Source organism: Haliotis asinina, chromosome 14 (assembly GCF_037392515.1).
Source record: "Haliotis asinina isolate JCU_RB_2024 chromosome 14, JCU_Hal_asi_v2, whole genome shotgun sequence".
Lineage (NCBI taxonomy): Eukaryota > Metazoa > Mollusca > Gastropoda > Lepetellida > Haliotidae > Haliotis > Haliotis asinina.
The window spans coordinates 30,894,100-30,910,082 of NC_090293.1; the positions used below are offsets into that span (position 1 = coordinate 30,894,100).

General features: G+C 36.7%; 1 protein-coding gene across 3 annotated transcripts in view; it reads right to left on the minus strand.

Moving 5' to 3' along the window:
• Positions 1 to 365: 365 nt before the first annotated feature.
• The window catches only part of LOC137261467 (liprin-alpha-1-like), a 129,376-nt gene continuing 113,758 nt past the window's right edge, over positions 366 to 15,983 (minus strand). For all 3 annotated transcript variants that reach the window (XM_067799218.1, XM_067799216.1, XM_067799217.1), the window contains 4 exons: positions 15,252 to 15,349; positions 14,377 to 14,552; positions 13,802 to 13,870; positions 366 to 3,805 (listed from right to left, as the gene is read on the minus strand). In XM_067799218.1, the coding sequence (XP_067655319.1) occupies positions 3,614 to 3,805; positions 13,802 to 13,870; positions 14,377 to 14,552; positions 15,252 to 15,349 (535 nt within the window). In that variant the 3' untranslated portion in view covers positions 366 to 3,613. The remainder of the gene's footprint in view (positions 3,806 to 13,801; positions 13,871 to 14,376; positions 14,553 to 15,251; positions 15,350 to 15,983) is intronic.

Consider the following 15,983-nt stretch of genomic DNA (forward strand, 5'->3'; position numbering starts at 1 on the left):
ATCTCCGATTTTCACACAATATTGCACATATTAAGGGTCAGTTTGGAAGTTGGATGACCATCAACATTTCAGCCATGAGAAGAAAACAGGACTGGTTCTACCGATCCGATTATGAAGACTGCATTATTTCAGCCAGTCAAGAAATGACGACTGATTCACAATCATATAATGACTATTTCTTCTCAGTCAAATGTAAACCCATGAGGTTACAATGATTGGGTCACTGTAGCCGGTCCAGTGACAAAGACTGGACCATTTCAGCCATTCATACTGTAAAAGACTTGGTGCAAATGATTTCTTTTTCAGTTTTCATTTAATTTGCCAGCCAGGTTAATATGGTGATAAAGATGGAATACAAAAATGTTACCAGTTTGTATTTTCAGGTAAATGAATTCATATCACTAAGATAAGCCCCTTATAAATAAAACTCTTTCTCATGTCATTATCACTCCTTGAAATATGAAATGAAATGAAAATAAAAATGCTCGTTCAACAAAGTTAAAATAGAGGCCAGCTAAAAATGTTGTTCCGTTAAAATATTCCACCTGCTGTTCTTAAGGAAGAATTGCATTCACCAAGACAAGGAGAGTATAGTCAGTTCCTTGGAAACAGTTAATTTCATTCACTTGAAAGTTGCAGAGATGCTTATTCTACAATTCAAATATTTGACACTTGTCAACATGCCACTCTTTTATTCCTTAATAACGCTCTCTCTAATTATTGTCTGTAATAACATCCACTGTTACAATCTTAGGAATTTTCTAACTTTACCACAGACGGAATTGTCCAAAAACATGTTTTGATTTTGTTAACTATTAGCTCTTCATTGAACCATCATTGCTTGGGAGAATCTGCTGATAAAGTAGTCATCAATGGGTGTAAGGTGATCTGAAATTATGGTATAATTCTCACAGTGCAGTTCTGCATGACATCATCTCTGCCAAATGGGAATTTACAAATACAAACACAAAAGTCAACCTATTGCTTCTCTTCTGACAGTGATCTTATCACCACCATGAGGGTCCTGATACGGAAGGTCATTAGGCAGAAAAAGAGAGTCTGTAGGCAGCAGGCATTAAGTCTGTGGGTGGTAAAAATCCATCAGTAGGCAGTATGGATTTTAGGCAGTAGGCACTAGAAAACAGACTCGGCAGGGCATTCAGTCAGTACACAGCAGACATCTGTTTCAGTAGGCAATAACAAACTCAGTAGGCAATATGGGCATTCAGTCAGAAGACAGAAGAAAATTGGTGTAAGCAGTGTTTACAATTCTTTGATTTGCCAGTTGCCTGTCAGGGCATGTAGGCTTTAAAATCTACAGGCCCTGAATGGAATTTGCAGGACCATTTGTCAAACCAATAAAATAAAATGTCACTTTATATACAGTTTCAGACTATTTCTACAAAATCAAATGCTGAAGCCTATGGCGCAGAGAGAAGGTTTTATTTCTTAAAAACTTATGTTGGGATTTCCTATGTGCAAAGCGAAGAAATACCAGGAAATGAACCTGTAAGTTATTGTAACATGAAGGATTGTGGAGTTTCCGAACGTAAATATAGCAAAAACTGTATGAAACTTGTAAGAGAAAGAGAGAACTGAAGGCCACAACTGCCTGCAGATGTTTGAAACCGTCTGCCCGATACAATAACAACCGGTGCTGGGCCTACGATTATTTCAAATGCTGTGTGTAAGTAGGGCATAGGGCATCTAGTCAGCAGTACATTTTTGTCAGTAGGCAGCAGGCATTGAGTCATTAGCAGTTGAAAATTGTGTTTGTAGGCAGTAGGGCATTTAGTTAGTATACAACAGAATATTGGTGCAAGTGGACAGTGGGGCATGAGTCAGTAGGCAGTAGGGCATCGTGTCAGTAGGGCAAAAAGTCAGTAGGCATTTGAACAATGTGTCACTGAATACTAGCCCATGACTAGAAAAATATCTTGTGGGATAGTACAAGACATTTGCCCTTTATCACAATGAAAGGGCATTATTTTGTTATCAAGGCTAGCAAAATTGTGGAATTAGTTTGAACCCTGTTAGTTGAACATGGAGTCAGTAGGCAATAGGCCACTGCATCCATGCTGTCGGACCTCAGTTTGGAACTCCAGTCAGTTGGCAGTTGGAATCAATTGGCAGTAACAATTCTAATCACAAAATCAATGAATACACCAAAGTCAGTCTCTTATTGAACACAAATGTTGCTTTTCTTCTGTCAGTAATAGGGAGTTCAGTCTTATGTCCCTTTTAGCAATATTCCAGCAATATCATGTGTGGGAGACCAGAAATGGGCTTCACTCACTTCACAGCATGACAAGTGAACAGTTTAAACACTAAGCTACCCCACAGCCCCTCCGTCAGTCAATGTAAAATACCTAGAGGTACCAGTCTATTTTCAAGTGTCATTTTTCAACATCTACAATGGTATTTCTGTAGATAGGAGCATTTTACCTTTCAGGTAAATTTTAAGGATAGGGTGATTTCATTTCATGAGTGATTTGACAAAAGTATTTTGACCCATCAGGACCCTCTCTCTCTTGGCTATGTGCAACACATGAACAAAACCACTACATGTTTACCTTACACCTGATCATCATGAATTCATGATAAAATGTTCAGACAGGCACTGGCAGCAGGATTATCTCAAACATCAGCATTTTCGAAAAAGCTACTCCAAATCATGTAAGATGTCTCACAATTTGTGAATCACTGTGAGACAGAATAAGACTACTTGTTGTTTTCCTTTCTTCCTTCACAACCTTGGGATGAGACTTAGTTATCTCTCTTGATCAGTTATCTAACTTGATCTGCAGATTCTATAACCGGGTTGATTTTGTTGACTTGAAAACAGTTAAAGCTGTGTTATAAAACAATAAAAATGAAAAGTGAATAAACACACATGATTTTACTTCTTATTTATGCTTTCCTCTATTATTGTTAAGAAGTTGTGAGTATTAAAAGAAAGCATATAGTCACGACCTCTTGGTAAATGGATACAATATGGCTGGTGATATTTGATTGTTGTAGGATTGTGACGTCTCCTGTTTCCTGGTGTGAACTAAGGTTGCATATATTCATAATGCTACAGGGTATCACATGTAATAAATAGTTGAATGACACCAATGTCAAGTACTACCACTTTTACACAACTACAGGTCAAAGGTTAAAGGTTAAAGCTGACCCTAACTGCTTCCAGCCAATGAGAATGAAGATTATCTGATAACCTCAAACCAGATGAGGCATGATATAAACAATGAGTACAGATAATCTCAAACCAGATGACACATGATATAAACAATGTAACAGTGGGATAGCTTGTCCTGATGCATGAATTTTACACACATACTCGTAATTCATCTGCTTTAATAGTTGATCCCTGGCTTGACCAATCAGTGTCCAGAATAATTCAAATTGATCAATCAGTGTCCAGTAGATTTCAAACAGTCTAATCCGAGTCCATTACAGTACACCTGATCAAACAGCTCCAGTAAAAGTCAAACTGACTAATTCAATTTGATGGTAAATCAAATCAACCAATCAGGTTCCATTAGAATGGTAACTGTCCAGTCAGAATGGAGTATACACCAAGATATAACATCTTCCCTATACATGGCTATCATCAATAGTTCCTATGTTCTGTGGAGCGTCGTGCCACGGAGTTGTCTGGTGCTCGTCTTGTGTGCTGAGGTGACTGCTGAACGTAGGTCTCTGCAGTTGTCTCCCCTTCTTCCCCGCTCTCACGCCCCTTGCTGTCTTTTGTTCGGAACTTTTTCCGCCATGATGGTGCCCGGCGAAACTTGCCACCTTCACCCTGTCAAAATATTAAAACTGAATTTCAAAATTAGTCCAAACAGAGCAGCAATGGTTTATGAAAAGACTGTTCCAATAAACATCAAATTTTATCAAATTTTAGATGCCTTGTCAAAGAAAAAGATATGCTGAGCAAAAAGAAAGATTTAGTTTAGTACTTCTGAAAGCTAAGAGAACAAAATTAGCATGTCATTTTTATGTGAGAAACTCTAGTGAAGACAGTTGAGTCTAACTAAATATGTACACACATTAAATACTGCCTTATTGAACACAATCTGGAACAAAATATACCATCCTTGACTGATGTACAACACATCTAATCCTCGTGGAATATATCTATGGACTGATAATCAAATGCAGAACATAGCCACAATTTTGACAGTCTACATATCCACCTTGATGAATACAGACTATGTCCATGATACAGAACATATCCATCCAGCTTGATACAGGACCTAACTGTCTGGTAGGATAAGGACTATATACAGCCATATAGATATAGATTATATATCCATCCGTCCACTGTGATTCTTTAGAGAATCATTTTTAAGAACCTAAATCAGTGGTTGAAAGTACAACACACCAGGGGCTGGATCCATAAAGTGTTTGTAACTTTACGACCTGTAACTCTATAGTTTATTATAGGCTTACAAATGGCGTAGCATTATGAATGCTTTGGTGATTGTGACCCTGATCAGTGAGTGCTTTGGGTTCAACACAGCTTGTATTCCAGCCATATCAAGGGAGGTTAACTCTATGTGACACCCATGAGCATGGCTATATTTGGTTGGTTGGTTGTTGCTTAACACAGCATTCAGCAATATTCCAGCTATATGGTGTCAATCTGTAAATAATCGAGTATGGACCACACAATCCAGTGATCAACAGCATGAACACTGATCTATGCCATGGGCAATCTTTTTGAATTTATCTTCCCTTCACTAATCCACTAGGTGCGCTGATCCGGACGGTCCAACCCTGAACTGACAGAGCATGTTGTATGCGCGATGTGAGCCATACGTGTTACCATTACACTTAGAGACAGTTAACAAGTACAGCCTTCACCTTCATCGGTAACGTTCATGCCGGTGCATGGACAGAATATCTTTTCCCTTTTATGATGATATATCAAGTGTTATGTCCTAAAATATTTATTCCATGATTCTATGACACACCTTGGATAGGCATGACTGCTTACTTTGCAAGTATGAATCGCGAAATGTCAGTTCGAAGCAAGGCGAAGGAAGCTGATCATTTTCAGGTCATGTTTTGTCATTTTGTTGACGTTTTGCAATCGTTTTTTAAAGCCTGACACTAGATGTCTCAGTATCACACATTTAAAATTGCAGAGTATTTTCAGTGTATATGTACTCAAATCATTTTAGTATTATGGCTGATATGGCTGCATTCATGGAATTTACAACGTCGGGAGCTGATGCGGTGCGTGAAATGTGAAACACTGAAAGTCTTTTCATGTAAATTTCATCGGGTCGTTCATGATGGGATTAGGATTTTGGACAACACAGATATTTAGCAGGTACAGAGGAAAGTGAGAAGCAATGGTCAAGTAATTATAAAATAACAGTAGCCGACGAATTATGTGAATCATCACCTACATGTAGGCAACTTTCAAATGCGATAAACATGGGCATAACTAAAATCTACGTTTTTATGTCTGTAACGGTTTGTGAAGCATGAAATATAAATTCACTGTATAGGCAAATCATACATAAAGATATTGCAAATTTCTACAAAGACTGCATTTTAAGTATCATCAATTAAGGGTAAAAACATGTTTTGTTTTTCTTAAATTTTAATAAAGGAAATAATATTAAAATATTTATTTATTAAATATACTATTTCAGACACAGAAGAAGCAAAACTACCATTAGGTTAAGTAGATATTCAAGGGCACTTTCCAGATTCTATTTTTATTACACAACTAAACAATACATATATTGATAAAAAAATTCAATCTGTAATATAATAAATGGTACTGGTAAGTGTTGTCAGCATCAAATGGTTTACATTTTCCTGCAGTGTCTACACAATCTGGTCTTTATTCAGTCATTGTACATTGTACTGTTAAATTTGTAATAATATATACACATGGAAATTAATCAAGCAACACCCCAATTTTTTCTATTGGAGCAACTTTGAAGTGTTCTGACAATCAAAATATGCCGGGTTGATATAGTTTGACACTTTTTTATTCAACAGACGATCTCTGACAAACAACTTAAAGGGAAAAAGTATCAAGACTTTGCTTTATTGCAACGAAATCCAAATTCTTAAAACTGTCTTAAATTCATGAAAAAATGGACACAATTTACTATTCATCCACAGACGTTGTTGTCAGGTGTATTAACACAAATGTCACATGGAAAGAAAGAACAGTCATCTGAGAGTCTGCACACCGACTTTCATCAATATCTAGTGTGTCCTCCCTGCGCACGCACCACCGATTCCAGACGCCTCCTCATTCCTTGGATGAGTCTCCGGATCTGATTCTGGGGGATCCTGTTCCACTCCTCATGCAGGGCAGCCGTCAATTCGTTGAGATTATGGACTGGTGGGTCTCTCTGCCTCACACGACGGCCAATAAAGTCCCACAAATGTTCAATGGGGTTGAGGTCAGGGCTCATGGCAGGCCATGGAATTCTGTCAATTGCATATTGCCGCAAAAAATCATTTACAGCATGCGCCCTGTGAGGTCTAGCATTGTCGTCCATAAATATGGGTCTCGTTGCCAGAGGATGGTTCTCAAAATGAGGTACCACAGCCCTGTCAAGAACCTCCTGTTGGTAACGAACACCGTTAAGGTTGCCACGGATGGTAATGATATCCAACTTGCAGTTCATGGAAATGCACCCCCATACCATAACGGAACCTCCCCCAAAGGCCACAGTCTCCTGGATGTTCCGTGGAGCCATTGCTGTGTTCCTCTGCCTCCAGACCCGAGTACGACCGTCCACCATGTGCAGCAAGAACCGGCTCTCATCTGAGAAATGGACCTTCCTCCAAGAGGCAATGTTCCAGTGCAAACGGTCATTACACCAGGCCAGTCGGGCTGCCTTATGGGCTGGAGACAGTCTGGGTCGCTTGATTGGCCTCCTTGCCCGGTATCCTGCAACTTTCAGACGATTCCGAACAGTCCTGTTCGAGATGGGTCTCCCTGGAAGCCACTCCTGTCTCAACCGAGAGCTCGAGTCGAAGGACCTGCGCCGTACAAGTCTCAGTAAAGCTCTGTCCTCCCGGACTGTGGTCTTCCTGGGTCTTCCTGGTCTAGGCAGGTCTTTAACTTCATTAGTGGCCCGGTATTTTTTCAAAAGTTTTGAAATTATGGAATGATGTCGTCCGATTTGAGTCCCGATTTGTCTTAGAGACATACCAGCATTCCTCATGCCGATTATTTGCCAACGAGTGGCCTCTGATAATTTCCTACGTGCCATGACATTGAAATGAATGAAAAACCGAATGCAATCGACAACCTGCGCTTGTAAACACCCCAGGGAAAAAGTGCATTTTTCGAAAGTTGAGGTTAAAGCAATGCACGTGCGCTGTGCAAGCTTCACGCGCGTCATATCAACCCATGAAAAGCTCATGCTGTATGTCAATACATCAAAATTGAATAATCAATCATCAAAATTACTTCGTTAAACTTTGTTAAGTTTTTATGTGTCTTTGAATTTGGTGTTGCTTAATTAATTTCCATATGTATATATAAATGCATAAACATAACTTCATATAATAATTGTGGGGTTAAATTGATTTTTTATCATCTAAAACACATATTTGATGATAAACACATTTTCTGTGTTAATCCCTACCAAACAGACATAACCTAAAATTTTCCTTAAGAACTGTCGAATGAAAATAAGAAAGTTAGATAGTTCAGTAAATTGTCTGTCATGGGAAATATTTTGTCAACCTAGTGTTACCAAAACAAGAAACATATGAAATATATTTCTATCATACACATCTGCCTAGGCGGTCAGAATTACATTTTGTTTGTTGAGAGAAATCTGTAAATGACTATTTATATTAAGAGCTATAAATGGGGTTAACTTTTGCAAGAAATGAACCAATAAATTCACATATATAACATAACTCACAATACTGACTGGTGGACATATTTTTCAAGGGGGAAATATTTAATTTCAAGCTATGAGGACGTGTATCTGATGCAACCGACTAATTGCTTCCATAATAGGTGTATGGCACTTGTATATGTAAACATAAAAATAAACAGCAGTGTCAGAATTTAAAAACAAAATGGATTTAGATGAGTGAGGAACTGCTGCTCAAAACGTAATATATATGTTTCTAAGTAACTGTTATATGCTATACAGAATTTCTTCAATTGTCAGGGATGTGTAATAATCATAAGTTCTCTATAAAGAATTTCCAGGGGATGCTCGTTCGCCGGAGGTGTAGCCCCGATTTTTTTACATTGAATCGGTGGTTGTATAGAAAGTATTTGTAAGGTTTTTAATGTGGCAATAGTTAAAGAATTACCTTTGGGAACAACATAACGGCTGATAACATATAAAAAAGAATTTTCATTACTTCACCAACGCTACGACACCTGAGACTTGCTCTGTGTTCTGTCGTAGGAAATGCCATGACAATATACAGACTTTTCATGGCGTTTTCCATGTTATCTTCTATCATGTCAGTTCGTACTGCATTTGGAAATTAAACAACGGATGCCTTTCTAAACTAAAAATCAAAGCATAACATGCGTCAGTTAATGGCTTTTCGTTGTAAATGATATTTTTTTCAGTTAAGGGGAAACACAGTAATGAGTAAGCTGGGTGCTGTCTTTACATGTAGCAAGTTGTCGAAGTGCACATTGGCTCTGGAACCAGACTGGAAGCAAGAAGTTGGACCGTCGCTTATATCATTATAAAAGGAGAGTTATCGCCCCTCGCAACAAAAAGATCGCTCATTGGGATACGATGAGATGGGTCAACCAAGTCAGCAACCTGACACCCAATCCTCCTAGCTGCGTCTTATGACAAGCATGGCTTGCTGAAGATAAATTCTAACCAGGATCTTCACAGGTTGAGCGAGGTTACAGCGCTGAATTAACATTCTGACAAATTTGGACCTAACCAGGACATAAACCCACAACTACAGGTTTTGGGCAGACACAAGGGAGACAACTCTGAATGCCTTGGAAATCTATTCCCCACTAAAACAATGATGCTGACTTCGCAACTGTTAGTAAACAGTAGATGGTTATTACTGAGTGTAGTAGCATTTTGTGCATCTTCTCAACCAGTCTCTCGTGGTGTTTTAACATGCATTGATGTGTTTTAAGAAAATAAGCCATTCTTGTGAACGCTTTTAAGAAACAAGCAAACTTTATTCTAAACTACTTGTTACATCCAACTTTATGTCAAAAGATACATTGTCATTGCTTTTTCAAACAATTACACTTAGGTATAAATATCCATAATACTCTCTCTATTTCATGAAGTCCAAAAACACTGTGATCACAATAGAAAACACTAAGCACATAGGTCCTTAACCCTCAGATGAGTGAGTCTGGTTTTACTGCGCTCTTAGCAAATATTCTAGCAACATCACTGCAGGGGATACCAGAAATGGGCCTCCATGTGGGGAATCAAACCCCTGTCTGCATCACAAGCTTTAACCACTAGGCAGAAGACATGAATGCCGATCAATACTGGTGAGGTGCACGAAAACTATCAGCCAAACACAACCTGATCAGGGTGAGGCATTTTTCTTGGTTAATATATTTTCATCACGGAACAATGGAATATGATTCTCACATCTTTTAAAATTTGAGATGAAACATGATCACATCATAACAATCAAACAATGAAAGCTGAAAATGAAATCAGTGAAACAAGGTAGATAACTCATGCACCATCACTATGGTAACCATGCTAATAAAACTGCAAACATGAAACAAACTAGGGGGTCAATTCAGGCAGGGTTAGCAACAGCATGCGTCCGGCACTACCCACATTATCACGTCAAAATGCCCAGTTTGGCAAAAACACATTAATCACAGCTGAGAATACTGAACCCTTTTGAGATGAACTGTCCAGGTACAGTTTTACAATACTAATATTTATGATAATCGGAAACTTTACATTTTCACCAAATGTTGCACATAGATAATTTCAAGAAACAATTTGTAAAAGTGAATTACCAGGATGGAACAGTTCCTGAGGAGAGGATGACAATATATGGACAAACAATTTCTCTGTCAGAATGAATGACGTTTCAGAGTAGGTTCCAACACATATTTTACATTCCCAATTTATTAATTTTAATATTGATATAAATTAAATTGTTCTCATCACAATATGGCTGCAATATTGCCGATGTGACGCTAAATATTAACCAACTCACCCGTCAACAAGCAATTGAAGTTAGAAGGAACAACTGCTGTTCCTGTTTTTGGAAGTCATTTAGTAACTACTAAAACCAGAATTAGGTCATGAGAATTGATGTCAATGCTATATGAATCTTTATACACCAAAAGGGTGACACTGTTGTGAAAATTAATTTCGAATACTGAGAGTCCGTGTCAATGTATGCGTATTTTAAAATGCGAAAAATCTTTAGTTCAACAATACAATATCTTGAACAACATTAATCCTCAAAAGCTGCAAATTTTGCAGATTTGTAATTTTTACCATGAAAACAAATTACAATTGCTCATATTACTAACTGTGAAATGGAGCTGGAAGAGAAAGTTGTTTCAGTGTTTAGGGAAACAGTTTCTAGAAAAACTATCCACAAATCAGTGGTTCGCTTAATAATCTCAATTCTGCATGCCATATTTAAACAAACAGATCCTTGGTTATCTTAACAAAAAACTTACTGTCAGAAATCTTACTGACAACTTCTGAGCCATATTTCTACTTTAAAAGAAGTCACCTTAATGTAACTTCCAAGTCAATAGCTCACTGGGTGCAGTTGAAGGGTTCAGTAATTCCAGCATGTTCAGAGTCATTGCAGCAGAAATCTGGAGTGAAATACTGTGCTGTTTAAAAGGCTTGTGATTGAAGCTGTGATTCTACCACAGTGAACCTTGTGTTACATACATATCACAGAATAGACACAATAGCAGTAGGGTATTCTAAAACTTGGAATGAATTTCAAATTTGGTTTTTCAAATATTTAATTATTCCAAACACGTTATTTAGCATTACAAAAATGTTTTAAAAAATGACAAAACTGTGAACATTTTCTTTTGATAATTAGTTGCATGGAAATAGTATTTAATATAAAATGAGTTGTGCAAGTAACTGTATTCTATCTATTATGTGATAGTTGGTCTACACATCTGTTACCTATGTTATCACACCTGATAGCATGGAATAAATCAGGGAAGTCAAATATAGACAAGTTTCAAAATGATTCAAAGAAAAAAAAACTCCCAGACAGAAATCAATAGCATTTGCAAATAGTTCCCATAAATGAATTCTTGAATTGAAGACCATGCAAGAATTTTTCTAAAAATCGAGTGTACTGCATTATGTGAATATTGTGAGAAATCATAAAAAGACAGAATTATAATCATAAAAAAGACCATTTTTCATTAAAATTCAATAGTTGTATAATTCAACTTGAAATGGTTATAATATAAAAAAAAATTTTAAAAAAACCCAAACAAAACAGAAACAAATTCGAAAAATATCGTGTAGAATGGTCTAAAAATGAAACATTTTAGAATATGTCAAAATAAATAAATAAGAAATATATTCATATTTGGATTTAAAATTAAATACATTATATTTTATAAAGATCAAACCATTTTGCCCACATCAGTCATCCACCATGACACATTGCAGTGAGCATTACCTTCACCAAAATGCAACTGACACCTGTAACCTTGTTAAGATTTACCTGTGTGGGGGGGAGTGAGTTTACCACTGTGCGCCATGGCTGAAGAAACATGCACAGCATATTGCATACCGTGGTTCGTTATGTCTGAATAGTTAATTAATCACCACTGACAAACATTATCACAAAGTACATCATGTTAGGGTTAAAAAAGACATGTTGTGTAGCTTGAACATTGAGAAGAGAACATTAGCATAAAGTCCTTAAAGTCACTTGAGAGAAAATTATGAACATTTCATTCGGATATATTTAATATATACATACAAATCACTATACAAAAATGTCACACTGACTCAAATCTGTTGAAAATGTACAACTAAATAAGGGGAGACAACTCCAGGGGTAATGGTTCAACAAATATTTTTAAAGTGTATGGATTCTTAGAATAAGACAATTTCTGAAGTTACTAACAAACAATTTTGTCAAATATATCTAAATAAAACCTCAGACAACGCTCAAAACAATCATAGAGTTGTCACTTAAAAAAATTATTTATCCAAATTTTATCAAATTGAACTTATTAAAATTCATCTAGTGTTACTCTCTGAAATTATTTGCAATAACATGAGTAGTGGGTATAATACATTCAGGGACTACATGCAGCACAACTAGTTATAGGTTATATGATTGTTTAGTGACAAAGAGCAACATATGAGAAATGTCATTATTATTACAGAAAAGCTCTCAGATGCAGATTATAGACAAGAGTAGATAAACTAAAGCTGCAGATGTTCTATCTGCCCAATATATACACTCTATTCTACAGCAGGCAAGTGATATAGAGGTAATTAAAAATGATGAATGAAATTTGAATGATTCATATGTCAGTGAAAGAAAACAATGAAATGATAGAATCCCACACATGGTCTTAAAGATGATGGCATAAAGATGCACCTTGCCTTATTCTAAACATTATTTCATTTGCAGTAAACGTTTAGAACTTCCATATTTCTCATATGATATATCCCCTCTTTGCTAATTTTTCTCTATTCAACAGAAATGAAATAAGTCACTACTTACTGGAAACGGCACAAACTAAACCTAAATGCTGGCAGCTGGGGTTGTGAGGTATTCCTCAATTACTAACATAAAATCTTTACCTGCCCATTCTTGAGAACAAATGTTTGTGAAAAACTTGAATTTCATATATTTGCCTTGTTTTTTTTGTTTAATGATATTCCTGCTATATGGTGGATGTCTGTAAATAATCAAGTTTAAACCAGACAATCCAGTGATTACATCATGAGCATCAATCTACATAATATGATGTGTCAACCAAGTCAGTGAGAGTGACCACCCGATCCCGTTAGTCACCTTTTTATAATATACTTTGAATTTTCTTACAGTAAGTTTTGACAGCAATTTTATCTGAAAGTATTATATTCTAAGATCATGTTAACATGTTGATGTGTGTACTATATACATTCCTACATTAGAATAATCACACAGGTCTATCATCGCTACTGCTGCAGATGTGGAACAGTTTGATTGGTCACCATATCATAAGTACCAAGCATTAGAATACAAATTTATTTCCAATAATTTCTGAAAGAGTACTATTTTCCTACTCTCATAAACAATATTCCATGTTGAAAGAAATTATACTTTCCACATTTGAAATAATTTTATCTTGAAAAGAAAAGTACCAAGCATTAGAATACAAATTTATTTCCAATAATTTCTGAAAGAGTACTATTTTCCTACTCTCATAAACAATATTCCATGTTGAAAGAAATTATACTTTCCACATTTGAAATAATTTTATCTTGAAAAGAAAAAGTATTTTATTATTCAAAATACTATATTCCTATCTTGATAGACTACATTCTATATTGAAATATATCCTACTTTCTACCCTAAAAATACTTCCTCAAAATCCACCAGCTGCCAGTCTAACATCACCTGGGAAGAGAGCACCACTCAGGCAGGGCGGCAGAACTCGACCCTGCCCGTCAGCATACAAGCTGCTGACGGGTAGAAACAAGGCGACAGACAGAGTTGAAAGGTCACGCTGAAGTCAGCAGGCGGGCAGGGCAGCAAGGTGAGGGTCAGTTGCTGGATACGATGATGACGCAGACAAAAAATAAGAAAAAGATAACTGACCTACCTCGTCCAGGCGGCGATCAGTGCCGATTGCCAGAAGGTTGTTGAATTCCCGCTCTAAAACTTGCCTAGCCTGTAACCAAAATGGAACGTGTACTTATAACTTCCTGACCCACAATAGTTAAGAAAAATATGGGCAGTTGAGTAGCCTAACAACTAAAGTATTTGCTCGTACCACTGAAGACCTGGGTTCAAATCCCCACATGCGTACAATGTGTGAAGCCCATTTCTGGTGGCCCCCCATGATTTTGATGGAATATTGTTGCAAGCAGCAAAAAACTATACTCACTCACCAAGATGAATATGCAAGTAACATGAAAACTTTCCATAATGAAAACAGAAAAAAACCCAATGTTATAGAAGTGCTCTTACTTAAATGAATCACTGAATCTTATAATTTTAACATAATAATTTACAAAACATATTGGTATTCGAAAAAGAAACTGTCACACATTTACAACAATACCACTGAATGTCTTAAAATTTACAGGGATGTGGGAAAGAAAAATGTAATTCTTGACATGACCATATAAAACATCAAATGTTAGTTCCCAACATAATGCGAAGTGACATGCTTACTTGTTGGTTTTGTGTGGGTATTTGTAATGCGAGAGCCATGCTGTTATGATCGAAGCTCTCGTCTAGTGCTATAAGTGACCCATGGACTCCAGATTCTAGCAGAGTAGCTGAATATTCCCGCAGGCCTATAGACATCGACCATTTGATAACCCGCTCATTCGACCACACTAACACATCTGCAACAGAACAATGCAGTTTGTCAGTAAAGCTGGTCATAACGCATGTTCAATAATTCAAGACAATTATAAATATTTGGGATTAAAACAATAAATAGAGAATTTCACGCAAATGTCTACTGATATCCAATATAACAACACAAATTAATAAAGAAACAAATATCTGAGGCTTGCCGAGCATATTTCATACCTTTGTAAACGAGAGTTGATATAATTGATATCAGTAGACACGTGGGTGAGATTCTATTTATCATCCAAAAGCATTCTTCAAAAGTTTTCAATGAAACATGTACATCTCGGAACAGACTAATAGCATAAGATTTGCAGTGCAACAATGTCATGGCATTGTGACGTCATCAAGTTCATACTGTCATAGCACTGTTAGGGAGCTGTGAAAAATCTACTGTCAAAGTGATACCTCCTAGGAGATATCGTCGGATTTGACACAAGCGATATCTCCTGTGGAATACAGTTTTTTCACAATGCATCATAAAAACCAGTAAACTTACATATATCTAAAAAAAACCAACAACCCCCCCCCCCAAAACATGTCAAGCTCAAACTACAGTCAACAAGCAAGAGACACCTAAATAGGTGCTTGATGGAAAAGATGTCCTTTTCTCACATACTGCAATCTTTACATATCTTGACTTAATCCATCAATAGCTGATAAGTGTCCTGAACAAATGAAATACTTACCTTTTAATTCATTTGCACTTTCTTCTCTACGCCGTTCTAATTCTTTTCTATCATAGTTTAATTTCTTTAATGAATTTATTCCGTACTGTAAGCTTGTTCTGAAACCAAATAAACCACACGTTAAATATCAAGCACTAATGCATGGGAAAACATCTTTGGGCATATACAGTAGGACACCGAATACCTGGACCACAAATATGTGGAAACCTCACCTTCCAGTCAATTCTCCTCAAAAACCAATCTCTTACACAGATATTCAACTTCCGTATCAGGACGGTAAATTTTACAAACGAACTTGCTAAATCAACACAAAAATTGATTCGTTTATCCACACAAAGCTTCGATCTACCACTGACTGTTTGAAGTGATGCCTGAGTTCACACAAGTTTTAACACAACACAAGGTCTGATAATACATAAATCAATGACTGATCAGCAAGGTATTGGTGATAATGAGTAGGTTTATCTAACACAGATTGTAAACCAAAAGTTACTGTGTTCTGTAATCTGATTGGTTGAAAAACGTGATTAAATGGTATTAGATTCCCGGAAACTGAAAGACTATTCACCGCGTATTGACATGTAAACAACTGTTTTGTTGTGTCATCAACAGTGGTGACGTCATTCAAATCATATTGAGACGTAAAGTTAGAATGACGTCACAAATGAGCAACTCCAGATGCTACCATGAGAACCAGCTGAAACGGCCAGCTGATGACACTTCACTGCTGTG